This window comes from Limulus polyphemus, unplaced genomic scaffold (genome assembly GCF_000517525.1).
Source record: "Limulus polyphemus unplaced genomic scaffold, Limulus_polyphemus-2.1.2 Scaffold4553, whole genome shotgun sequence".
Classification (NCBI taxonomy): domain Eukaryota; kingdom Metazoa; phylum Arthropoda; class Merostomata; order Xiphosura; family Limulidae; genus Limulus; species Limulus polyphemus.
Window position 1 is genome coordinate 8,218 of NW_013670163.1, and position 27,509 is coordinate 35,726.

Here is a 27,509-nt window from a genome sequence, read left to right on the forward strand (position 1 = left end):
TTCATTCTAGAATGAAAGAGGCATAATTTATATTTATCTCTTAATTTTTTATGGTTGCGAGATCGGTCATATCTACCGAACCCATACAGAGATTAATTACTGAAAATAACAGATAAAATACAAAGTTTTTTCTTAAGAAATGTTTGATAACTATCCCAACATTATAAAGATTACACATGTGAAATTTCAAAATTTTCTGATGCATAAAAGTATTTTTAATCTTAAAATGAATATTACTTTGGATGACAGATAAGCAACATGCACAAAGAAAAAAAAGGCATGAGAAAAACATTGCTTTATAAACCTTAAGACTAATAAAAAAATTGATATTTTGTGTGTGAAAGCATTATAATATTTACTGATAATCTGCCAAATTTAGTTAACATTTGCTTACTAATTTAAAAGTTATAGCATGAAAACTATAACAAGTACAAAATGTTTACGAGGTCGGTCCCAGGGACTGAGCCCATGTTGAAAGAGTTATCCAGATCAGAATTAATGCAGTCATCTTGTTTGATCTCATTTCCAATTATTAACTGATCAAGATATGGATTACTGCTTAAATCTTTGTTAGTAAAAACCAAAGAAAAAGCAAAATTTAATAACCCAGCCATCTCGTAATCATCAGATACTAGTCTTCCTTTGTCATCCTTCAGGGGTCCTATCTCTATCCTAACATTTTGTTTACCATTAATGTATTTAAAAAATCCTTACTGTTCATTTTTACATTTTCAGCCAACCTTTTCTCATACATCCATTTTGATGTCCTAATTTCCTGTTTCACCAACTTTCTTGATCTTCTAAATCTTCTGTCATACCAGTCGATTTAAATTTCTTAAATTTATGATGCTTTTCTTTAATTTTATTCCTTAAACTCTTTGTGAGCCAACCTGGTTTTTTACTTATAGCTACCCTATTCTTTCTATAAGAAATATGTTTACCTTGAATATTTAAAAATTTATCCACATCTGATCAGTGTCTCCAAATAACTCAGCTGCCAAATTCACAACAGATAATTCTTGTCACATCCCTTCAAAATTTGCTTTTTTGAAATTTGTAACCAAAATATCATTATTCCTTATTTCAGTATGGAGCAAAACATTGAATCTAACAGAGCAATGATCACTTGCACCCAGATGTTCCCCAATTTCTACCCTCTCTATCATTTCTGTATTTGAAGTTAACGATAACTCTAAAATAGCATTGTTTCTAGTTGGTTCCTTGACTAACTAGTGAAGAAAGCCATCCTGAACAGTTTCCAAAACCTTTCTCCCACATGGTTTGACTCTAGAGTTTTCCAATCTATATGCTTGAATTTAAAATCACCCATAATTATTACTTCATTAACAGCTGAAATCTTAATCTCATTGTAAAGTTTCTCGCTAATTTCATCAGTATCATTTGATGATCTGTATTTAAAGAAATTAACAACTGACATGATTTGTTGATTGAGAAATTTATTACAGTTTTTTTATCCAAATTTTTTTACAAATAGGTGATGCAAGTATTTTTATATCATTATAGATGATGATGCCAGAGGAGAAGTACAAATATGAAATCATGGCTAAGGAATATAAAGAAAATAAGAGAGGAAGAATGGAAGGAAAGTACACGTGTGATGGTTTTCTGATTGATGTAAGACACTTTAATTAATTATATCAGACTTATGGTATAGAATATATATATTGCTGTAATTTTACATGTACATTATTGTTGTGATGGGTTTTATTGCTTGGGAGGTTCTTTTTGATTACTCAGTAAAAATAATGCAAAGTCCTGTCCACTGATTTCTTACTAGTTATTTATTTCTTCAGTAATGTTTTACAGCCTATGTTCTCTTCTAGGCCTACCCTAACAGATAACATTTTGACAGAAATTCTGAACTAATGATTAATGATAATGTTATGACAGCAGAAGTCACGTGACGCTGATAGCGTGTGTGAAATTTCTTGAATGATCGGGAAGGCCCGAATGCAATCGAGACACTCCCTTTGTTAGTATATAAGCCTGGCAGAGAAGCCAGCGATAAATAGATAATTAAAGAAGCGAACAGTAGTGACGGCAATATAAAGTGTGTGTTTTGTACTAGTCAAGAGCGAAGTTATCAAGATTGTGAATCACTGTGATTTATAGTGTGTATTATAAAAGTTGTTAAGTTTAAAGTGACGAGAAACATGCTGATTGTGGAACTACCATGTACTAAAAGTTTGTATCGAAAAATAATAAACTGGCTTAATCAAGAAAGGATTTGTATCGCTGAAATTCCTCGGAAAGAATTTCCACCGAAAATTAACAAACAAGCAGATATGTAACAATAACCTAACTCAGAAATAAAACTCAAGTACGTTACTTATTAAATTCCTCTTGTATGGATGATGCAACTTAAAACTAGCTGACTAATACACTCAGTAATCGATCAATAACACAATAACAGATACAGTAACTGATGAAATGGATCACATACCTACTTTCATGCTAAATCAGAATAACAAACTGACTAATTCACTTACTTTAGTTTTTTATTCTTGTTTTCTTCATGAAGCCTTGATATGTTGTGTCATCATTACTTAGTGCTAAAAGCCCCTCTAGTGAATAAAACATCTAAATCATAGATGACCAGCTGATGGCCTGTGAAGATATTTCACCTGGCTACTGTTTTTTGTTTTTAATTGTATTTATTTTGGCAAAACTGGCACAATGAAAACAGAAGAAAAAACCATGACCAAGCAAACCAGTCCTATGATGGTTCTGATAACTTTCTTCAAATGTTAACTCTGCTTTAATAAACCAGGATGAATTAAACTTTAAATTAAGAAACTATTCTCAACATACTATATCTGGTTATATAGTTTTTGACCACAAACTACATTCTAGGCTAGAAACTAACCCACAAGCATAAAAGAAGCTGTCCTTTCCTGATCTAAATTAAAATATCAAAAAGAGCATTACTTATAGTCTCATTTGTCTGCATATAGAGGTAAAGACACTGTTAAGAAGTGGTGATAAAAAAATGTAATTGTTTGGGATTTACAAAATTTCAAAAATTTTATTTTTAAGACCACATTGTATTAAAAATTAATAATATGTAAAAATCTTTATTGTTCAATATATTATGTTTTCCTAGCAGTTTAATTTTAATATTGCCATGCAAGGACACCATTCATTGTTAACTGATGCTTTGCTGTCATTGAGTTCTCTTTTGGTTTTCCAAGGATTTACGATAATGTGGTTGATTATGCAATCTTTTGTAACATAGTTTAAATATTGCTGCAGCCAGAACAGAATAAATTCTCTCCATCCACATGGAACACATCCTTCCCAGATTTTTTAACTCAGTCATCAGGCTAAACCAGATTATTTCTTGGGATAAATATGGAAGCTGCACTCACAAAAGCACATGTGGGAACAGAAAAGCCTTGCTCCAGCCTGAAACATACCCGAATGCTATAATCTTAGTATTTTATGCTTTTAATGTTGTTTCTTTGCTTTATTTTTTAAAACTAAAGTTTAAAAAATGTGTAATATGTAATTCAACAATCTCAAAATGTAAAATCGTGAAATGGGTAAATAATTTCATAGATTTAATGTTACCACACATCCAATGTGTAATTCTTGTGAATGATTAAGATTTTTTAAGACTTGAAGACTATAAAATTTGGTGTACATGTATATGGTTTGATTTGATCACTGTCATACTAAATTAATAGCTACAAAACTTAGTAGAAGACAGGATTAAGGTAGTTTGTACAAGTGAAGTAACTACTTAGACTGAAGAACTTTATTCTGTTAATGCATCAATCAGTTTCATTTTAGGAGTTAATGAAAGAAGAAGAAGAAGAGCAGAGAAAAGAGCAGAAAATGCTCAGACATATAAAGATGGTAATTGAACAGATGGGGAGTCCACAAGGTAGGGTATATTCATTTGCAATGAGTTGCTTCCAGTTATTAAGGTTGGACTCTTTTGTATGACAATACTTGTTTTCATTAATTCAGATGAATCTTTGTATGCATTTATTCTGTGCCATTGATAATGAAGGTAATGACAAAACTGATATCATTGCTACTAATCTTAAGAATTACCAGTATAAATATGAACAAAAATATAGTGATGCATCAAGATATGTTAGAATATCAAAATGCACTCCCATATTGTTACTATTCATTCAGAAGTGGAACATTTAAGTGTGTTCTATTGAAAATTTTAAGACTTAATTCCATGGTAAGTTAGTCTCTCTTGATTAAATGAATATATTTTAGCTCTTTCCCTCAAATTGATTGTGTGTATTAAACTGATGAACCTTGTATTGGTGCTTCTAAAGGCACACACATACTATATATAAATATTTCGAAAAGTAGTATAGTAGTTTATCTTTTTACTTGCCCCCCTGAATTTACTTAAAATGGCATAAGGAAAGGAGCTCATGTATCTTTAAAAAGAATAATTTTTAGATATAATATTGGTAATGTGAGTATTGAGACATAGTAGCCCACCAACTTACACCCATCTCTACTTATTTTGGTGCTGGAGAAGTCAATATAATTTCTCAGTCCATTTGAAACACAAACACAGAACTACAGGTAGGAAAATATATAGTTAATGTAAAGTTGAAGAACCCAAAAGGGTAAAAACGGAAAATTTTCTAAGTTTATTTAATATTGTATTTTGTATCATCATGTCAAAATATAATTTGTTTTTTAATCTAGCATTTATACACTTTTTTTGGTGCTGATATTTCCCTAAAGTAAAGATTGTATAATATTATACCCAAATTCACCTTTCAGAAATTTGAAAACTGAACAGATATATTTATCTTGAGACTAACATTTTGCATAGAAGTAGTGTAATTAGCATCATAAAAAGGCAGGTAAAATGTTGGAGAAGGTCAGAATACATTTTGATGTACCACAAAAAATGGAACTCAAAATTTCTGAATGTCCTTTACTTATTGGCATATATATCACCCATAGTACCCCACTCTCCTATCTTCCATGTGACGTATTATGCATGTGTAAGTGGATATTTCTGTTCCTTCATTTTAGGCCTAACTTACACAATTTGCATGTAGTGTGCAGGTTGAAACTGTAAGTGCATTCTCAGCATTGATAATTTCATTTATTCCTAGTTTTGTATATTGATATTAGTGTCAAGTATATTGTATGTGGGGATGCTTAATTTATGTGGCATTCACAATTTTTCTTTGTGTGATGATGGTTGTTTTTGCTGTAGAGCTTATTTTGTTCACCACAGAGCCAACCCTAATCATAAACTGGTCTCAGTTTCTTTTACTCTCAGGTGTGTCCTGTATTTTCAGTTTTGAATCTATTTCAGTGAAGCTTGTAGGTGCTTGTATCATATCAGATGATTTCCATAATTGAATTTTTATTCCTTCCAACTCTTTATTTTAAGATTGGTAATAGTTTTGGGAATTAGATCAGTATTTGTACTGCATGCTAGCACTTGGCTTGTTTTGATATATAATTCTTGTTTGCACCATTTTCGTTATTTTTGTTCTCCTGGTTCTTTTACTCAGAATCACAATATCTACTTTGATATACTTACATGTCTCTTAATTCTATCACCAAATGGCTGTTATATTCCTTTGACACATTTGCCTGTTAGGAGATGTTGCAAAGTGCTCCAATAATATATTCATATCTTTCAAAAAAAAATCTTCATTTTTGTCTTTGCAGGTCTTGAACTTGTTGTCCACTCAGAGGAAACTTACCAAAGAGATGATCAAAGTTTTAGCATCTGGCTTTAGCTTTTGGTCATCATTCCATCCTAAAGTCATTTGTGTAATGTTTTTTATTATATCTACTCATTCTTATTAGTTTAGCATCCTTCAGTGGGTTGTGTAGTTCATTAGCTATGAGTTTTTCTCCTTCTTTTATGTGAGTATTACGCATCATAATATCCAGTAGGGTGTGGAATGTTCTAGATCTCTCTTGAGATATAAATATGCTTTTGAAATGTAGTTCAATAGAGTTAGATCTAGTCTACATGATTGTGAGTTTAACCACAAAGAGCGTATAGTCGTGATTTTAAAGTGGAAAAATATTTTGTCTTGTCAAATTGTATTCTAGAAAAATTGAACCAGCCTGTGTGGAATTTGACAAAAAAGAGACAATTGTTTAAAGCACTGAATATAAATGTGATAACCAACACTGTAACTAACATTTGTATATACATTTGACTTGTTTTAATATATTATTTTTAAATAAATAGAGTGTGTGCTGTTTGTTTATTGTTGAAATTTATCACCAACAAGTCACAGACACTTACTGTATATAATCTGGCCCATACATACAAAACCTGACAATGGATCTATAGTGGTAGAAATAGACATAAACAACAGAAACAAATAGACACACAGCTGTAGTGGTAGTGAAAGTATTGTAGAGGTCACTACCACACTATAAAACTATGTCAACTGACTTTGATAAGTAGATAGAGAGGGGCAAGCAACTTGGACTCAAAGATGGTGATCTACAGGGGCTTGTTAAACAAAACCTAGTGAAAGAAGAGCATCAACAGAGAAGAGAGAAAGAAGAAAATGAGAGAGAGAGGAGAGGCTGTAAGTAGAGAGAATAAGAGCACAAATTGAGATTGCCAAGCTGATCCAACAGAAAGACAGAGGACCCAAGACAAATGGGTCAGGGCCAATATGGGTGCTTTCCTGGAGAGGTATGAAAGATTTGCCTAAAGACAGAACTGGGACAAAGGCAACTAGGCAGTCTGTCTCAGCCTTCTTCTGACAGAAGGCCTACAAATGTATGCTGGCATGATGTCTGTAGATGTCATGGACTATGACAAGTTAAAAGTGGCCTTGTTGAAATGGTATGAAGTTACTGGGGAAGGTTTAATCTTCACCAGAAGTTTAGAGAAATCAAACCTGAAACTGGAGAAACTGTATTTCAGTTTGTGGCACATCTATGGTAATACTTCACAAGGTGGACTGGCATGGCCAAGAGTGAAGGTAGTTTTGAAGAACTGGCAGATCTACTAATATGTGAACAGTTTATGATCACATGCTCCACTAACATGTCATTGTTCTTAAAAAAGAGAGCATAAAAAGATGTGGACAAGATGATCATTCTGGCAGAATGGTATATGAAAGCTCATGGATGGAGTATAACTGGGAAGCCAAGAATAACCAGTCAGAGTCAAAACCAGGGGTGACTGAACAGAAGCAGAAAGCCACCAAAGGTGACAAAAAGGAGAAGAGATGCTATGCCTGTTATAAAATGGGGCATATTGCAAATTAGTGCAAGTCTGTCACCAACAAGCAACGGCAGTAATCTCAACATAAACCAGCTTGAGCTACCTACAAAGATGGTGCTGGAAAGAAACAAGAAAAGAGTGACTTTCACCATGGGTACTGCTACCAGAAAAAACAGAATGAAGACAACTTATCAGATTCACCCTAAGAAAGAAGTACTGTTACCATTATTATACAGTGCATGACTGATGGTCAGCTCAAGTTAGCAAATGGGTGAACAGTGCCAGTAGGTGAAGGCTATGTCATGGACAAGAAAGTCCTATGAAACACTGGGTGCAGCAGTGAGAACCAGTCTAGTATTTGATGGCCAAATGATTGGCAAAGTACATCTGTGTGTGATAACTGATGGGACAGTGACAAAGTTTCCCATGGCAAGAATAAAGGTGGACACTCCGTAATACATGGGCAACCTTGAAGTCATGTGTATGAAGGCACCCATCTACAACTTGGTGATTGGCAATATACCAGGCAGTAGAAGTTTGGAAGAACCAGACAGATAAGGCATCTGTAGTCACCACAAGAACTCAAGAAAAGTAAACAAAACATCAAACTCCTATAAGTCTTAAAAGTGATATCCATAATATGGGTCTACAGGAACTGTAGGAAGCACAAAAGAAAGACCCTTCACTGCAGAAACTTTGGGACAGTGCCTGAGAGAAAGTCAAGCGTAAGACAAAAGGGAAAGGGACTTACAGAATAGAGGACCAGAAGGGAGTGCTGTACTGAATCTATCAGGCAATTCTACTGGGGAAGTTAAATATAGTACCAATAGAGAATACCTGACTCAAGTGATGAAATTGGCTCATGAGTCGATTGTGGAAGGACACCTACGAGCAAAGAAGATGCCAGACAAAATTGCCAGGGGTTATTGGAGATGTGACCAAATTGTGCAGGTCATGTGATATTTGTTAAAGGGAAGGATGAGATGCCTCTCATAGAAGAGCCATTAAGCAGAGTAGCTGTGGACTTGATTGGGCCACTAGCACCTGTATCCGTCAAAAGCAGCTGGTACATGTAGACAGTAGTCAACTATGTGACACATTACGCAGAAGCCATAGCATTGCTGAAGATAGAAATGGAGAGGATAGCAGTAGCCCTCCTAGAATTATTCTGCAGAGTAGGCTTTACAAAAGAAGTCTTGAATGACAGAGGAATCCAGTTTTCCTCAGAACTGATGCAAGATGTGTGCAGACTTATCAGTACTAGGTAGCTCTTTACAACCTCAGATGTAAAGGACTTTGTAAGAGAGTCAGTAGAGTCTTAAAAAGCATGCTGAAGAAGATGTGCCAGGAGAGATTATGTGACTTGGACAACAATCGGGGGTGGGATCACTCTCACTTGAAAATGTCAGTGATCGTATTCATAGTGAGATGGTGACATATATTCGGATCTGTGGTAGTCTTTTGGGGGCTCTGAGGCTGCAATTGTTTTAGACTATTGGATTTTCAGTGCCACTTTGGGACAGTGGTAAGTTTGGGTCTTGCAGTGCTGGGGTCCAGGGTTCGATTCCCAAGGGTGAATGCGGTAGATGGCCCACAATTGCTTTGATCTAACAAAACAACTTACTTTACCTCACAAAATGCTGTGCCAATCAATCAGTGGTAATCAACACAGTCTTTAAATGACCCATGAAAAACGGAAAGGAGGCCACTTTGGGATAAGCTGCTTTTGATTTGTTTTTTTCTGTTGATTCTTTGAGTATATGATGTTATTAGGCTTTTTCCCAATAGATTTTGAGCCTGCACCTTACTTGATGACTGAAAGATGTGAGAGTGAATTTTTAGTTTTTTTCTCCTTACATGGATTTTTTGGTTCCTGCTGGAAGATTTACTTCTCACTTACATGAAGGAACAGTTAGGCCTTATCCAACATGTCGGAACTTCGTGATTTAGCTTACCACCACCAGATGGAGGCATTTTTCAGCCTCTAAACTAATACACCTGCTCCTTGAATTTCAGGGTTCTGTGACAGAGTTTTTAGTTCATTGGAATAGTTCTATGTCCCCTGATGGGAGAGAATAAGTTTATGGACTTACAACTCTAAAATTCAACATTTTATTTCCTTTCACCTCACTTTGTTAGAAGACTCTCAAGATCACAACTTCATTGATGACGAGTTGGATCCATTGTTAGCATGCATGTTGGTTCTATTTTTGGTTTCTTCATTCCTCCCTGTTGTCGTTGGAGTCTCAAATTACATTGGCTTCTACAAGAGTTCATAGTTCCACTCTTCGTGAGTTCTGACCCCCAACGTCAGCCCCTCAGTACATTGCTACCCAGAATAGATTATGTCTATATCCAAGGTTTCCACTGTTTAGTCAGATTGCCAATGGCATTGAAGATTATTGTAAATCTACAAGGGCTGTGGGGGGGCTTAGTTCCATGAACTTCTGGATGTGTGATAACCTTAACCATGGGTCCAGTAGTTCTGCAGGGCTTTGAGTCACAATTAGTTGTTTAGTTCACATCTTCCCCACTATTATCCAGTCAGCCTGTAGGGTTTTAGTCTCCTGCAGTTCATCGGGATTTGGAACTTAGTTCTAGGGTTATCGGAGTTTGGTTGGTCTAGGGGTAGTAAGAGTCATGCTAGTACTTCAGACTTTTTATTCCTGTTGGTTGTTGGGCCTATGCAGACAGGAGATTGGTGTTTAGATCTTCCTTGCCTATATCAATGCCTAGACTCTCCAAGGTTCACAAGCTACTCATTCTTCAATCTGTGTTGATTTTTTACTAGAATTGTAAATGTCCAACTTGATTGTAATTGGCTCCTATCCTTGAATTGAATTTGGGGGCCCTCCCACCTGGGTCTCTGGATGATTTTTTTCCAGATGTCTATAAGAGAGGCACCAGCCTATGTGGGAACCTACTCAGAATACTGGTTCAGATTTGATGCTCGGCTATCCAGTTGTGGTGTGCATGGCCCTTCTTTTTGGTCAATATCGGTTCAGTACATTGTTCATGGAAGAGGGACCACTATCTCCTCGTAATTCTGAATGTGGAGTGGTCCCATTTTGGCTCTTTGGTTGAGCAAAGTTGTTCCACATCCACCCCATAATCCTAGGGGCAAGTGGAATGTTCCTTGCCCACTCATAATTTGAGACTGGAAGAGATCTGTTCCTTTGGTTGAGTAAGGCATGCACGATCCCATGATTCCAAGCCTGGAGTGTTGCCTTTAGGACTTCTTCAGGTGGAGGAGAAGGTTTGTCTGCTTTGGTGTTGCTTACTTTCTTCTCATGATTCTGGTAGTTCAGAACACATCACTCTATGGCTACATGTTGGGATCCAATCAAAAGTATATATATATATATCACATTGCAGTCCAATTGCCCTAGCCAGCAATGTAGGAAACAGGGACCAAGAGCCCTTAATCCCAACCTTGAGTAGTGGAACCTAGGCTACCTGGTTGGGGCTGGCTTATAGTGATGATCAGTCATGTACAATTCCACCCTTGATGAAAGAATTAAGTGAAGAGCATACCTGTTCTAGATGTAGTGCAGTTCACCCACTATGATATCAGTCTTCTCTTGGCACACCCATTGTCTATACAGATGCTTTCTGTATGGATAATGCCCTCATTGGCCCCTCCACCTTCTCAGTGTGAGATTCTAGCCATAAGTATTAATGGAGATAAGAATGTTTTGAAACTTAACATTTTCCTAAATTGAAAATGTATTTCCAATAATGCTTACCACCACTAACACTCTTCCACTAAGAGCCAGCAGCGTTAGAGACTGGAATGGAGTCAATCTTGAAAAAGTGATAACATTATCTGAATGAGATGCTCATATACAGTACCAAGATAGAAGGCACATTGAGATAAATATTGCCAAGGTCAATTGAGTGGGGTATAAAAGACTGGAGCAACCAAGAAAAAATCTAACCAATGCTTAGATGGGCAAAGGAAGAAACCCTTGTGGTTGAGTAATAGCTATAAGTGGCAACAGAGGTAAGTATTATTGGAAATACATTTTCAATTTAGGAAAATGTTAACTTCAATCTGTTGAATAGGTACTTCGATAGGAAAGAATATCTAACAGGTGCAGCTATAGATGCCATCAAGGGGACTGCAAATGTTGGTGCAGATTGTGTGAGTAAACTTTGTGCGTGAACTGCAAACAGTCTTTGTATGTAGTATAAAAAACATTGCAAATATTTTTCTTGAAGAGGGTCTTATTGTTAGATATACACAACTGTTTCAGTTTAAGTTAATAAGAGTGTTATGACTTAGATGGCTTACATAGTGTGAGTGTTAAATTTAGTTACTTTTAGAAGTGATGGATTATTGTATGTTTGTTTACATAAATTTTAACTAATCATATGTTGTTGTAGTTCAATAGTTATGAATTAGTGATTGTTATATTATTGCATCATGTTATTAGAACCTTCTGAGTTTTTCTCCTCATTTTATGTGAGTATTATTGCATCAAGATATCTAGTAGTATGTGGAACGTTTTAGACCTCTCTCAAGATATAAATATGAATCTGAAATTTAGTTCAATAGAGTTAAATCTAGCCTGCATGATTGTGAGTTTAGCCATAAAGAGCGTATAGTGGTGATTTTAAAGTGAAATTATCACAGACTTTGTAGTAATAACAGAGAAGGAAGAATAATTTTCTTGTCAAATTGTGTTCTAAAATAACTAAACCAGCCTGTGTGGAATTTGGTGAGAAAGAGACAGTTATTTAAAGCTCTGGATACAACTGTGAAAACCAACAGTGTAATGAACATTTGTATATTTGTTTGACTTGTTTTAGTATGTTATTTTAAAACAAGTGGACTGTGTGCTGTTTCTTTATTGTTAAAATGTATTGCCAACAAATCATATACACCTGCTGTAAAGAATCTGGCCCATACATAAAACCTAAGAATGGAATTTTGTGAGTTCATCTAAGAATTGTGTTTATCTATGTATCCTTCAATTCATGTGCCTTTGGTTCATCAGTTTTTTACTTTAAATTTTTTGTTTTTCATCCATGATTCATCTCTTCGTGTTTCTATTCAATTTCAGATCTGTAAGTTTCATACCTATTCCACATCAAGGAAGTATTGAAGCTGTACTTCATGTTACCTCTGGGTTATTACTTTTATCTCTTATGGTGCCACTGACAACAGAAAATTGGAGACTAGCCATACATCTTTCCAATCTCCTTTGCTATGTCTCTGTTCTTCTTTTCTAGGTGAAACCTATGTGAATGGTAAATACAATTTCCAATGACTTGTATACACGTACTGGTTCAACCACCCATTTTCATTTTTCATGATGGAGTGATTTATCCATTTATAACTCTCCATTTTGCTCTGGATTAAGCACTCTGTATTTACACATGATTTATCTTCCCAGTTCACTTCTGCTCTGGGTTGGACTGTTCGTGAGTCTAATTTTCTCTTTCTTGGGTATTAACCAAGATCAGTTGGTCCTGTTGCCTAGTTCTTCTTTACCAGGCTAGACTGCTCTACCATGAATTCCACTTATCTTGTTTATTTCATGGAAATTCTATTCCATTTCTTTTGCCACATCTTATGCAATAGTGTATATCATTTTCAGCTTCATGGGTGGCTGTTATGCGGTCTTTTTTTTTAGATAAACTGGCTCCTGCTCTTGGGTAGTTAAAATATCATATTCTTCCAGACATATTTCTCTTTGGCACTCTACAAGTACTTTTTTTTTTTAGTTTATGCTCGCAGAATTGTGTGTTTGTCTTTCTCTACCTCATTCACAGCTTGGCTCCTTTTTTGATATATATATTTATTTTTTTTCCCTGATCGGGGTGTTTCTGCTTCTCTTGCAGGTTCTAAAGCTGCACTATCAGCATTCCCTCAGAAGTCATGTGCCTCTGACATAGTCCTCTGTGAGAGTTCAATCTAGTTTTCAGGTGACAGGCTAGTCCTTCCTTTTGTACCTTCACAACTTTTAGGCTCAATTTCTTTTTCTGATGATGATGTTTTTTTGTTTTTTTCTACTAGTTTTTAGAGTGGAGATAGTTGTGCATTTTTGGCATTTATGTTTCTCTTACTCTTTTTTTTTGTCTAAGAAAGGTCTGTATCTATATCAAGATAGAGTCTTCATACCTGAGACTAGGGCAATTCAAGATGGTCACCATTGTTCTTTTCTGTTTGTTCATACTTTAATGTGAATGAAATCTTTTCAGGGGAATCATCATTGGTTGTTTTATGATTCTTATTTCATATATCTTGTTTTGCCCCCTGTTGCTCAGCTGAGGGCTTATACCACCAATAATTGGGTTTCAATATTCATGATGAATGGAGCACAGATGATTCATTGTGTAGTTTTGTGCTTAAAAACAAACAAATGCCTAAAGTGTTTTGTTTTTTATGATGTTCCTGGCCCATTCAGCATGGATTTCTGGTTACATCTCATCAAAATTGCATTTTTCAAGTTCTTTGGTTTTCTGGCCTTTGCACCCTTTAGAGACCATCACATAAAAGGCAGGTGAATGAAATTGTATTAGCTGTGCTATTTTTGCTTAATCACATGAAGTATATTCAGTTTCAGTATTTTATTTGTCACTTGGGATTCATCCCATGGATCAATGGAATCCATTGCTAATTTACTTTTGTATTTCTGCCCAATACCCATGATTACCCATTTACAGACTATCTGGGATTGTGAATAATTTTGACTTTCAAACATATAGTATGAAACAATAAAAATACCGTAATTAACTACAGTCTCTCCTTATGTATGAAGAATCTATACTTATATTGATTCATCCACTCAGGACTCTTTCAGCTTCTTTTACCTGTGTGTTTGTCTTATGTACCCAGAGTATACGTCTATTCCAACACCCTTGTTCACAAATTTGATGGTGTCCAGGGTTGAGATATTTTTTGAATATATGTGTTTTTCAAAACAAAATCCTCCATCAAGACTTTGGCAAGTCACATAAACCTCTGCATTTGACCTAGACACACAAATGAGAACATGTTGCCGTTTGGCTGATATACGTCAATACAATCTCATCTTGGTAGCGAGAATTTGTATTTATATCTTTGTCCACTTAGGACTTGCATATTACTTAACTTCTGTGATGTCTTGGGCAGCCCAAGTATTGCTCTATATCCCACACCTATGTTCATTACAAATTTAGAGGTTCTATGGTCTCTTGCAAGTCACAAATACCTCTGCATTAGTCAAACGCATACACTCCTCCCTCTAGTGGAGTTCATTGAGAGGAACAGGGCGTAGTATTCCTTCTTTGTAAATAAACTAAGGGTGCCATCTAATGGCTGATGATATCTCAGCAGGTGTCTTTCACATCTCCATGTAAATTTTTTTTATTCTGTATGACATTGGATATTTCACTCAATGTTCTATTCCTACTAGAAAGATGGTCCATCCAAATTTTTTATTTTATGTGTTGATTTTCCCTTGCTCTGTCTTTGCTTTCTTAAGCCCATCCTTGGGACCTGCTTGGGTCTGTCTTAGTTCTTTCTGGGTGCCCACTAACTTGGTTGGGTTGTGACTGACATTTTAGGGGGGGCTACTGCCACTGGAGTAAGTCTTTTGATAATGTGTCTATGCTGCTTCCTTGAGAACCTTCCTCTGCTACTACCTGTATTTTATTGTTGATTCTACCAGTGTTCTATACTATTACACTCTTTTAAATTGACCCCTGTGCCACTATCTACTAGGGCCTCATGGGTAGAGACTCACAAGCTGCTGATAAAAATGCTTTCATTCCTTGTGTCCTTTAGGTCCAGTCCTTTTTCCTCATCTACTCCACTTATTCCTTCTCTAAGAATTTATTTCTTGTTCTGGAATTTGCTCCAACTCTGCTTGGTTACAATTTATTTTGTAGTCTGGATAGTTTATCTTCCTGCTGTGTAGTTGTGGCTCATTGGTTCACACCACCTCTACAATGTGGGTATTTTTACTTTCAGTATTTCAGATTTGAATTTTACATTTTTAGAATCAAAATGAATTTCAAGTAGGTATTTACCTTCATTACCACCTACAGTTTTCATCAAAACTTTCAAACAAATCTCTCTCTTATGGTACGAAAGCATAGCTTATGTAAGATCCACTAACACACTTGCAATGAGACATAATGAAGGTAGGAGAGTGAAGTATTAGGTGTGATGTATATATATGTTATGCAAATACATAAAGTACAATCAGTAATTTTGAATCTCATGTTTTGTTCACAGCATCAGTTCAAATTCAATGAGGAAAGGTGTTTAGGATTTCAGGTGTAAATACCTGTTGGAAATTCATTTTAATTCTGAAAATGTAAAAATTTAGATGCATTTAATTAGTATTAAGTATTAAGTTTTTGAGGGGGTGCTTTGGTCATACCATAGATCACGTTAACCTATCTTTTTTCATTTCAGTGTGGTAAAACAATTTCATACACTAAGATTTTTTTTTACAATACATAAATTTCATAGTTGTTTTCAAAAGAAAATCACAATATTTCTAGTATTTCTTATTGAACATACTTTTTCAATTGCTTCCTCTACCATCAAAGCCATAATCTAATGTAGAAAAATGCACCTAATTATGTGTTGTATAAAAAATAAAATTGTGTAACGTACATGTTATGTAAATGAACACATCCAATTAAGAATAAAACAATTAACAAACAACTACCATGTAATCAGCTAAGAAAACTAAACATGCAAGATGGATAACCAAGCTCTAGTCAGCACATATGTGTGATTGTCATTATGCTTATGTCTGCCTTGTGCTTTTTTTATTAGTTTACTGGTTTTTTTATCATGTATAATTCACTATATATATATGCTTAATGATGCAATTTTTTTTCATTTGTATCAGAATATTAGATGACATCTTTAACAAGAAGTGTCATTGTAAAGTTCATTATATACCTTTTGCACTAAAACGTTTCACGTGTCTTTCTTAAAATAGAAATATTCCTTATGAGGCATAAGAACTTTCCAATGTCACACATAAAATCTTTATTTTAAACATTATGGTGATAAATGTTTTAGAAGCAATGATGATGTTGTTTGACTTACATTAAATTCAGGATGCACTTTGTGTCTCCACAAGCTCTCTTTTGTGCAAAGTATTTCATGTTTGCCACACTTCCCAAGATGTTGAAGTTATTAGACGTAATGTAAATGTCACAGTCTTGTAAACAATGACAAAGAATAGCTGATTGATTAGATACTGTATTTTGTGCATGCTCTTTGGTTCTTGAGATCAAATAATGAATTGTAGAGCCCACATAGCCAAAGTTATACCTTGGACATGTAAATTTGTAGATGACATAAATTTGAAATGGTTACTTATACAACATATCAGGTTAAAAACACTTAATTTATGGATAAATTTTGTCCTTCAAAATTGCTTTAATTTTTTTTCTCTAATTTTATTGAATGTTTACCAGTAAAGAATAGAATACAATAAACTATTTATTTAGTTTCAACATATTTATTGATTTTAGAAATGTACAAAGCTTTTAAATAATTCATAGTAATACTATAAATTAACTGTACAGAAAAACTATATTTTTGTTTAAAAAAAACCTTTATATTTTGTGCTTCTTCGTGGAATATGGAGAATGAACTAACCATATTATAGGCCAGATAAATTAAATTCAAAAGGTAAAACACTATCAAAATTAAAATATTGCCTAGTAGACAATGGTTTATGATAACACTTAGCCTCAAACCTTCTACCTAAATTAACTATCTTGTTATCTAAAAAGTTAAAATACTAATTGTTCATCTATTATAAATTCAATATTGTTGTGTGAACTGTACAAGTAATTTTGAAATTCCTGAATATCAAATTTATTCTTAAAAACCACAAAAGTATTGTCAACATAGCTTCTATAGAATAATGGTTTAAACCTACAATAGTTAAACTTTGTTTGCAATTGTAAAATTTCTATAATTTTTAAGTATGCATTTTTTTTTCTCAATAAGAACCTGCTTCAATTTCTCAGATTACAGAATTATCAGAAAGATTTTTTTCAGTAATTAATGTTTCTAAAATGATTTTGTAAAACACCAGTCTTTTTACACTATTTGTATTTAATACTGCTTCTTCACCCTGAAATCTCTGTAGATTCAGTACAGAATATAAGCTTATTTTTAGAAAAATGAGCTTCCAGGGATGAAATCATGTGGGAAATAAAATTTAGTCTGGTTTTCAGATGCATGTTTCATCTCGCAAATTATTCATAAATGCCAATTTTTTTCATCTTTTAAGTTGCCAAAAATTAATTTCAACATGTGACCATTTGAAAGCATGAATATTGAAGTAACTGCAGAGCACCATTCAGGCATTGTGGGAAAACCATTATATAATTTTAAAATTTAAGCAAAAATAATAATTATTCTAAAAAAATCACAATTAATTAACCCATAGATACCCAAATCCTCGCATTAATTTTACTTCCTAAACGTAATCCCACTTATAATCATATTAAAGTTTTACTACTGTTATTTCCCTGTTATCAATGTAGTCACACAATATTTGTTAATTTGACCAGCATGTGTACATTGGTGCTTATTTGCAGAGTGTGTAAAAATTGATATAAGAAACTGTTGAATATTATTTCATGAAACCATGAATAAAGCTAAAACATTTCAAAACAAAAATATGAATGTGATAAAATAGGCTGATATTAAAAATTAAGTAATAAAAAAGGTATTCCACATAAAACTAGTAAACTAGTTGATAAAAATAAAAGAATATGTAAATTCAAATATGATAGGTTGAACTGTACCTCTTTCATTACCTTGAGTTATATTTTCTTATTTGTGCCAAAAATTAAATTTTGTTTCAAAATTATTCATTTTATTACTTACTCCTCCATTTTTGGTCTGTTATCACATGCAAATCTCATTGTGTGAGAACATTATCTATATATGATCATGTCCTCTGTTAACATGATCTTTAGGTTCATAATCTTTGGTCACTGTAGTACTGTCTCCACTAGATGTTTACCTTGCACTTATACATCCTTATTTGGTCATATTTTCATGTAGTTTACATGTTACTTCAAGGCTTTGCCTGCACTGAAGTGTTATGATAGCAATATGTTTGACTCATATCTTCTTTTTTTATTTTCTTTTAACTCTTGCTGGCTTCTGCTTTTGTCAGTCTTACATGCACCTTTTTGATGTCAACCATACAATATTTTTACATGGATTATTATACTTGTAATTGGATAGAAGTTTGTAATAACAAATTAAACTTTTTTGCTTTAAGGGGTGTGTTGGCTTCTCACCAATGCTATATTGAGCATGCCAGTAAGAAAAGGATCACTGATGTTGGCTAATTTTTGTGTCCCTTAATCTTCCTTTGAGTGTCTTTACTCGTTATTAGGAATCAGAAACTCGGGAGATATTTGTTTCTTCTCCTACAAGATGGCTTAAGCTACTCATTACATTTGTATTTAAGCACCAGTTTGGTTCTCCAAAAGATTTTCTATATTTCTTATTAGATCCACCATTTTGCTGTGTTCTTGGCTGTATTTCTTAGAGTTCTAATACAAAGTTTCATTTGATCAGAGATGTGATAATCAATTCACAGTTTCATATAAGCATTATAGATCTTTACAACAGTAACTTTTTAGGATGCCTCTACATTGACTATTTTACTTCTAGGTTGCTTGTTACTCAGTAGCATGTGAACAGTATTTCCAATTCCTTTAGTACACTCTAAGAGCTAGTGGGGGATCTTCTTATGAGTTACTTCCCTTACTAATCATTTGGGATATTGCCCAAGTAAGTCTTAAAAAATGCTGTTTAACACAAGGCCCTTGTGTCATCATGGAGCCAGCAGTGATGTGTTTCAGCATTCTTGACATCACTCCACCCCCCATTCCCAATGGCCTAGTCATAACACTTAAAGCATATCCACTGATATTACTCCTTAACACATGGTTATGAACATTGTCATATTTCTTGATTAGTTTACAAATCCAGTGTCTTTTCATTCTCAAGGAAGATAAGCTCCTCTCTGCTTCCTATAGTCTTACCTTCATTTCTTTGATGGAATAATGTCCAGAGTTGACAGTATTGGCATAAGATTATATCTGAAGTTGGCTATGTAGTAGTAGTAAAATATTATTTAATGGAATACTTACTTCTAATGTTATATTCTAATATATATGTTATTATTGCCCTCCTTCATACACTGGTTAGTTTGAAAAAATATGACCTTATAAGTTTTTATAAATGCAAGATAGATACCAATAGAGAGCATGGTATATATGACTAAATATCCAGTTTTATGTGTTTTTTTTAAAGAATGGTTATTTGTACATCAGAACAAATTGCAAATAGTGAGCAATAACACAGAGAGAGAGAGAAGCTGGGAGACAAATAAAAAATGTTTTATTTCTCACTTAAATACACAGCTTAGGAGTACACTAAAAAAAATTTGCTGAAATTGTATTTCTGCACACAAATAGTAATATCGAAATAAAGAAAACACCTATCTTTGGAGCTGGAAAATTCTCTAGGGAAGCAGAAAGAATACTGAAGAAAATTTAAAATGCTTAAAAAAAATCATAATAGAAAAATTGCTGGAGTTTTAAATTTATGTCTGTCCCTTTGTACTTTCATCTATTGTGTTTGAAGTGAATATTTTGTGCAAAGAAAAAGATTAAGTCATAAAGGTATTTGTTTGTTTTTTCCACTTGTTGACTTTTTGCCAAAGTATGACCACTGTCTCTAAACTTAAGATTACGTAAACTGTATTTTCTTTTCTCTTTTGTTTTGGTCAGCGAAGTAAAATTCATAGATGCATTTTTAATTTAGACACTTAATGTTAATTTTTAATTTTATATTATTCTTGCTGTAGATGTTGCAGATGAATTGTTGTATATCAGCTGCTCTAATATTCTCTGTATGACTAATGAAAACGTATATATTCCATTGGAAATTGGTATTGTTGAATATTCCATAAGAAGAGGGATAATTAGAAGATTTCACAAGTTTATTAATCCAGGTATGTTGAAGTTGGTGAATATATGAAAAAAGTTTGCTGTTATTATGAATATCACAAAATAATTTGAAAATTGGAATATCAAAGACTTAAAAACAAACTTAAGAAATATTAAATAAGGTTTTCAAATTTATCATGTTTTGAAACAAATTTTTTGTGATCTGGAATCATGTTATACCAATTTACAAAAAAAATGTCTGCATTTTATGTTTACAGAATTTTGAAGATACATACTAAACAAGAATATTTAAGAAATTAAATATTCTTAATTAGATATTTATCAGTTGAAAGAGGATTCGAAATATGTATTGGTGATAGAACTTTTCATAAACCTAGTAATTGTTCAGTGTCTTTTCAATATACTATGTTAACATCTTTTAATGTGAAAATTAAAAAATAACCTTTAATTTTTCATTATAACCCAGGATTAACTCATCAATTATTTAGTGTTTTTAAAAAAGAACATACAATTTATTCTGTCTTCAAACCTATGAATAAGATTAATCAAATATTGGGTAATACCAAAGATAAACTAAATTTAAAGTTGCATATGATAAAAGATAGTGTATTTATTATCTTTCCTTACATAAGATTACATTTGCATGATAGAGCTTCTTTTTACATATGTTTCATGTTATGTGCACATTGCATATCAATGTTATCTAGTATAAAGTTCATTTCAATGTGGAACTGAATTGTAGCAGTTTTGCCAAATTTCTGCTCTTGGTTAGGAAACCCTTGTTCAGAGCATTTGTAGTTTGTATAAAATGTGAATGTGATTGATATCTTTACTAATTTCTGTTACTTAGACTTGGACAGGTATGATATTTTTGTATTGCATTCATTCCAATATTATGTCTGCTTTAACCCTTTCTCCCCGGGTATCTTTTACTAAGCAAGGAATAAAGTTTTGGTGTCTTTCATTCAAAATTTTATTAAATTACTTTTTGTTTATGTTACACCAATTAGTATAGCATAAACTCATAGCTAATAATCCATATTTTAATAGTATATAAGTTTTAAGTTCCTAATTCTACAAAGAAATATTAAAAAGTATCCTGAATTTCCCCTAGTGTGACACTTGTGGCATATTTTCTCTAGGTATCTTGTCTTCTCTATTTTATCCATCAACCCTTGAAAGAGTACAAAATTAAACATAAATTACTATCTATAGAAGCATCGCTGCTCAAATGAACCATAATTTTTATAGCCTTTAATTTTGTTCGGGTACAGAGTTATAAATAGAAAATCACACCTACCTGTCACATCCTGTCTTTCAGGGTTTGTTAATAGTTCTCTTTTATGTTTAGTTATATATAACTTATAACCAATAGAAAATCAAGGATTTCATCTATAAAATGATGCATTGTATAACATTGTGTCATGGACAGATAAGAATCAATTTCACTCAGAATACAAGCTTCATTCCCGTGAAGTTAACAACTAGCTTGGATGAATTTGTAACGCTCTTGTCGTATAGTTAGAAATCCAGAAAATTTTTGAGAGTTAGGGGAAATTGTCTGCTTTTTGCATGTTATTAGTCTATGTTCTTTGGTGTATTATTTAATTAAATAAAAATTATTTATTAGTATAAAATATGTAGACTTACATTTCATTGACAGTTGACAACAAGAAAAAGATTGTGCAGGTAATTTATTTTTTGTTTTTCATGGTTATTCTTTATTTATTATTATAAAAGTAACTAAAATGTAAAAATAGGGATCTTTTTAGGTTAGTTAAGTTTAGCTTAGATTAGGTAAAATATATATAATAATAATAATATGATAAAGATGTTTCATGAGGCACGCATGCAGGCAGCACATAGATAATGTAATTCGATAGCGTAACGTGAGCTGCACATGCCCTAGTGACTTACAACTTATTATGGTGTGGATTGTAGTTAGACACGATTCAAAGGGCAATAAAACAATAAAATTTAATTATAAATAGATGTATACTGTTACGAGATTAAAGCTACATAGCATAAACTAATGTAGTTTTATGTTACAATTTGTAGTCATTATAGAAAGCAAAAAAAAGGGTAATTTAGATTTATTTAGATTATTTTTTGGTTGCCAAGAGGTTGGTCAAAATGACTGATCCTGTTTTGAGTTAGGATAGAGAAAATAACAGATGAAATATAAAGTTTTACTGGAAAAAACGTTTGAAATGTATTTAGGAGGTTTTAGGGATTATACAAAGGAAATTTCAGATTTTTGAGATAAGGAAAAGTATTTTTAATCTTAACATGAAAATTACTCTGCACACAAACTATTCAAAACAAATACCCAATATATTCTTGGACAAATCTTTATTTTAGTTATTAAAAATACTTCAGAAAAAAGATGATTTTTTGTATGTGAAAGACTTATAATGTTAACTGAAAGACTGCCAAATTTTGTGAAGATATACACACTATATTGAAAGCTAGAATATTAAATCTATAAAGAGATCTATAAAATCTTAAAAGAGTACCAAGAGGTCATGTGGTCAGTCAAATCGACTGACCCTATGTTGAGAAAGTTAATAAAATAATTAAAAATTAATTGGAATCTATAATGCAAATGTGGAAATACACAGAAAGGGGTGAACTATAGCATCATAAGTATTTTCTGCATTAGTGAAACACTACAGTAAATAGAAGAACCAATCAGAAAACTTTAAATCAGAGAAAGTAGTTCTAACATCCTCTTCAATCTTCATTGTCTTCTATGTGTTGAAACTAGTTTCTCTAATTTCAAGTCTTCTGATTGTTTTTTAAATTTACTGTGGTTGTCACTAACTGTTACTTATTATTGTGTTATTTTATTATTTCTCACTGACAATTGGCAACATGTAGAATATTTGTATCCTGCAGTTTGACACTTCCTATGTATACTGATATGGGGCATGGTTTTTTAATAACTATATTTTAGCTTTCAACAGGTAAAACCAATGTTGACAAACAATGTAAATCACCCCACTCAGTTCATTTACATGCATATCAAACATTTAATTATCCAGTCTTACAAACTAAAGTACAAAGTTGTTAATCATTTAGTCTATAAATGTAAATGTAAATGACCATTTAATAGAGGTAGCTTTATACCTTTAAAAGTTTGGTCAAGATGAACAGTAAGGGTGGCTTGGCACTGATGTTCCAAAACATACATACCTCGCTGACAGTTATAGCTATTTTTCAATCTTCATCTTTGGCATGAACGAGGTCTGGTTAACCCCGTGCCAGGAAATTCATACCCACAGTTTTTTTTGTTGTTGTTGTTGTTCTTGAACTGCAAAAGAAAACCAACAAAATATTGGCAACAGAAAAAAAACAACACCAGACTACTGTCAAAATGCTTCAAAAAAATGTTAACCACAAAACATAATTCCTAGTGCCAGCACTATGTCAAAAAAAAAGGTTATATTGTTGACATACAGTGCTTATATACAGTACCTGCATAGAGGGAGTGTAAGGGTCAGTGTAAAGTTTTGCAAATTAGATATTGTCGAGGGCAGTCAAATAGAGATTAAAGACTGGAGCAAGTGAACACAATGTTTGGATGGCAAAGATGAAGATTGAGAAATAGCTATAAGTGTCAGTGGAGGTAAGTATGTTTGGAAATACATTTTCAGATTAGGAAAATGATAACTTTCATGCTTAAAATCAGTGCAATCAGATTCTGGGGTATCCTTGACCATTCTTTTGAAAAAGCTGTTTCCATGAAGTAACAGGGTTCATTGTTTCTACTAACAGCATCACATGCATGCTCGATAGGATTGAATTCCAGTGAGTGTGCAAACTATGCTACCGAGTCACTCTCCTCTTTTTCAAGGAACATGTGGACCAGTTTAGCATAATGGGGAAAGGCTTCATTATCCATTAGACTGAAGTAAGGGTTAGTTGCACCAGTACATAACAACATGAGTTGTAGGATGTTCATTACCAGTTGTTTGCATTTCAATTTACAGACAATTAGATGCCTGATTTGCATAACAGTAAACTGGGATGGATGTGATTGGTGTTATTTTAAAACAGTGTGTTTTGTCAATAACAGAGCTAATATATTATAAATTCTGATGATCCTCTATTTTATTTGAGCAGTATACAATGAAATGAATAACTTAACAGTAGTTGGAAACAACAAGTGTAAGTGTTTAATAAAACTTAGGATTAAAGAAACTGTTTTATTGTTACATCTTTTCATAGGAAAAAATTACACTGATAAAATTTAAAATCAAAACATTTAGAAATATGTTCTAATTGAATTATTTTTACTTAATTGTTTAATTACATATTTAGTTTTTTTTCAAGGTACCATACCTACAGGGTATACAGGGAAAGCCAAAGAACATAGTAAGTTTGAAATTATATTAATTTTTTTATAAATTTATTATCAAATGCTTGTGAAATAATCATTTAAAAAAATTCAGAACCATAAAAAACAAGGATTACAGTAACTTTTTAATTAGACTCAACTTAAATATAACTGCCAGTGATTATCACAAAAAATTTCTTAGTTATACAAAAATTATACTGCAGTAGGTAGAATGCTTTGTTAATGAGTTCCATGTATTAGTTTAAACTACTAATCTGGTGGATCAGGTTTATAAATTTAAAATCTTTAAAAAGAGAGCTGAAAATAAACTGTTGTAGGCTGAGTTATAAAGTTAGATGTTTGGCTAGGGGGGAGGTTTAATGTCTGGAACTAGTTAAGGGACCCTGTAGAAGTTGTAAGTAGAGAAGTAAAATTATTTCATTATTATCAAGTAGACTGGACTTTTGGTTCTTTTCACTAAATAATCTGAAGAACCTGTCCAACAACAGAAACCATTACAACAATGGTAATCTGAGATAGCTGTAACTTCATAGATGTAAAACATTGAAAAACAGATTTCATTTATATTTCACTATTTATTTTTGCTGCAATTGGATGTATAAAATTGGATCTGGCACTCCTCTTTTTGCAGTTGTTTAGATTGCAATATGAAATATTTAAGCTTGCATTAGGTAACAAAATCTATGCGGGGTTTCATGTGTAAGCTGTACTGCTCCAAGCTATCTAGGTAAGTTGTAAAGGACTTTCATTCAGCAGAGCTACATACATTTTTGGTGACTTTTTTTTGAAGCATAAATGTATTTAAACACTTATCTTTGAGTTTTATTTTAAACTGTACATGTACAGTACTTATCACTCTGACTGGACTGTTTTGAATTTGGTATAACTCAATCTTAAAATTGTTGTTATACAGGTTTAGTTACCTGTTTAGTGTTGGTTTTCTTGTGGAATTTATCATTATTATTTCATACAAAAACTACTATTTTTACATGAGTATAATATGTAACACAAGAATTCTAAGTTTATTCTAATAATTTTGTATATTGTGTTTTATGTATTTAATTTTTTTTAACAGGTGAACAATATCATCAGATTCCTATATTTAACTTTAATCAAGGGGATGAAAATTATCTTGGAACTTATCTTCAAATAAAAAAATTTGTTAATCCAGATGAATTGGATCCTTGCCCTCCATTATTTTGTCCTTCAGATCAACTTTCTCAAACGAAAGGATGTTTAAAGTGGCTGCATGAGCAAGCATGTGAGATTGAAATTTATATTCTTTCTGTGTTAGCTAAGCTGTTATTAAATTATTATATATGTTATTGAATTAATATGTAGATTAAATTCTTGGCTACCAATCCCATCTATTTTATTTTTTGTCATGTTTGTTTAATTTTTTGATTATCATGCCTGTTCCTCACTAAATGCTTTATTTCTTTTAATTTCTTATAAAATTGAAAGAAAGAAAGAAATAATATGCTAGCAGTATCTTAATTTGATATAATCATTTTGATCTGAATGTATGCCTAATTTACTTTATTTTTCTTTGTCTAATGTTATTGATTAGTTTATTGAGAGTTCTAGTTTAACCCTACATGTATCCTTATACATAATATTTATGTGTTTTTGTCATAATAAGTGTCAGTGTATTTGTCTTTATTAGGCTGTTGAATGAGTAACATTTTTGTTACTGAGATGAATTATAAAACAAAAATGAATTAAGGCATATTTTTATATTTACTAGAAGGATTTTTTTTACCATTTCAAGGATGACAATAATAAATGAAAATTATTGTGGAAACTGAGCAACACTTATTAAATAAAATAAAACAAAAAACTCTAAAACAGAGTAAAGATACTTTTTTTTATGAGAACTAATAATAAAGGAGTAATTTTAGGACATATTATATTTGTGTAATCTCCTTTTAATACATTTGGTCATACTTAATAAACTTCTGGAAGTATCATGCTTTGCATTTGCTATTAACATTTTTTCAGCAAATTATACCAATTTCATTCTTGTGCTTGTTTAGTTCCTAAATTCATAAGTATAGTATAATCCAATAAATATGGTAACAATGACTGAAAAACAATGATTCTGAAGCTCAATATGTTATATTTTTCTATTTATAGATGAACGAGGTCATCAAACACTAGCATGTTGGGATTTAACAGTCTTGTTGTTAGAATTGCGATTGAAGGTCAACCAACCAATTCCCAAAGTAGTGGCAGAAGATTACTTAACTAAAACAACATTTGATTATATTCCAAAAACAAGGTATGTTGTAAGTGGTGCTATTAACTCCTTCCTTTTAGCATTGGTCCATGTGACCAACCTTGTAACCATAAATTTCCATACTATAACTTTTAACCCTCATGCCACAGCCATCTTTTTCTGTGTATGTCACAAGGTTTTAGTGAGTTACATTCAAAATTTAATTAATTTTTTTTATCATGATACATGAATAAATTGGACAGAAGAATGTAGCTAACAACCCAAATATAATAGTATATAAGTTTTATGAAGCAATATTTAAAAAACCTGAATTTCCTCTAGTAGGAGAATTATGACATTTTCTTTCTTGGCAACCCCTCTTCTCTAATTTATTTACCACCCCTTCAAGAAGTACGAAATTTAATGTAAAAATTACTTGTTATAATGTCATCATTGCTGAAGTAAAGCATAATTTTCATAACTTCAATCTTATTTAGTTACAGAGCCATCAAATAGAAAATCAGACTCCTTGTGCCACACCCACTTTTCACATTCTCTTTTTCAGAAATTGACAATAGTTCTCTCTGACTTTTAATACTATATTATTTATAACCAATAGAAAGCCAAGGTTTTAATCTATCAAACCATACAGAGAGTTATCAATTTCACTTTCAGTTCAAGCTTTATTCCCACAGAAAACACATCAACAAGCTTAACTGAATTTTTAATGGCTCTTGTCACAT

At 32.6% G+C, this 27,509-nt stretch overlaps 1 protein-coding gene across 1 annotated transcript in view; it reads left to right on the plus strand.

Moving 5' to 3' along the window:
• The window catches only part of LOC106471337 (protein maelstrom homolog), a 79,394-nt gene that overhangs the window by 7,311 nt on the left and 44,574 nt on the right, over positions 1 to 27,509 (plus strand). Inside the window, exons 2-7 of the mRNA XM_013931937.2 lie at positions 1,525 to 1,635; positions 3,814 to 3,907; positions 20,086 to 20,232; positions 24,524 to 24,565; positions 25,624 to 25,809; positions 26,685 to 26,829. Of these exons, the coding sequence (XP_013787391.1) occupies positions 1,525 to 1,635; positions 3,814 to 3,907; positions 20,086 to 20,232; positions 24,524 to 24,565; positions 25,624 to 25,809; positions 26,685 to 26,829 (725 nt within the window). The remainder of the gene's footprint in view (positions 1 to 1,524; positions 1,636 to 3,813; positions 3,908 to 20,085; positions 20,233 to 24,523; positions 24,566 to 25,623; positions 25,810 to 26,684; positions 26,830 to 27,509) is intronic.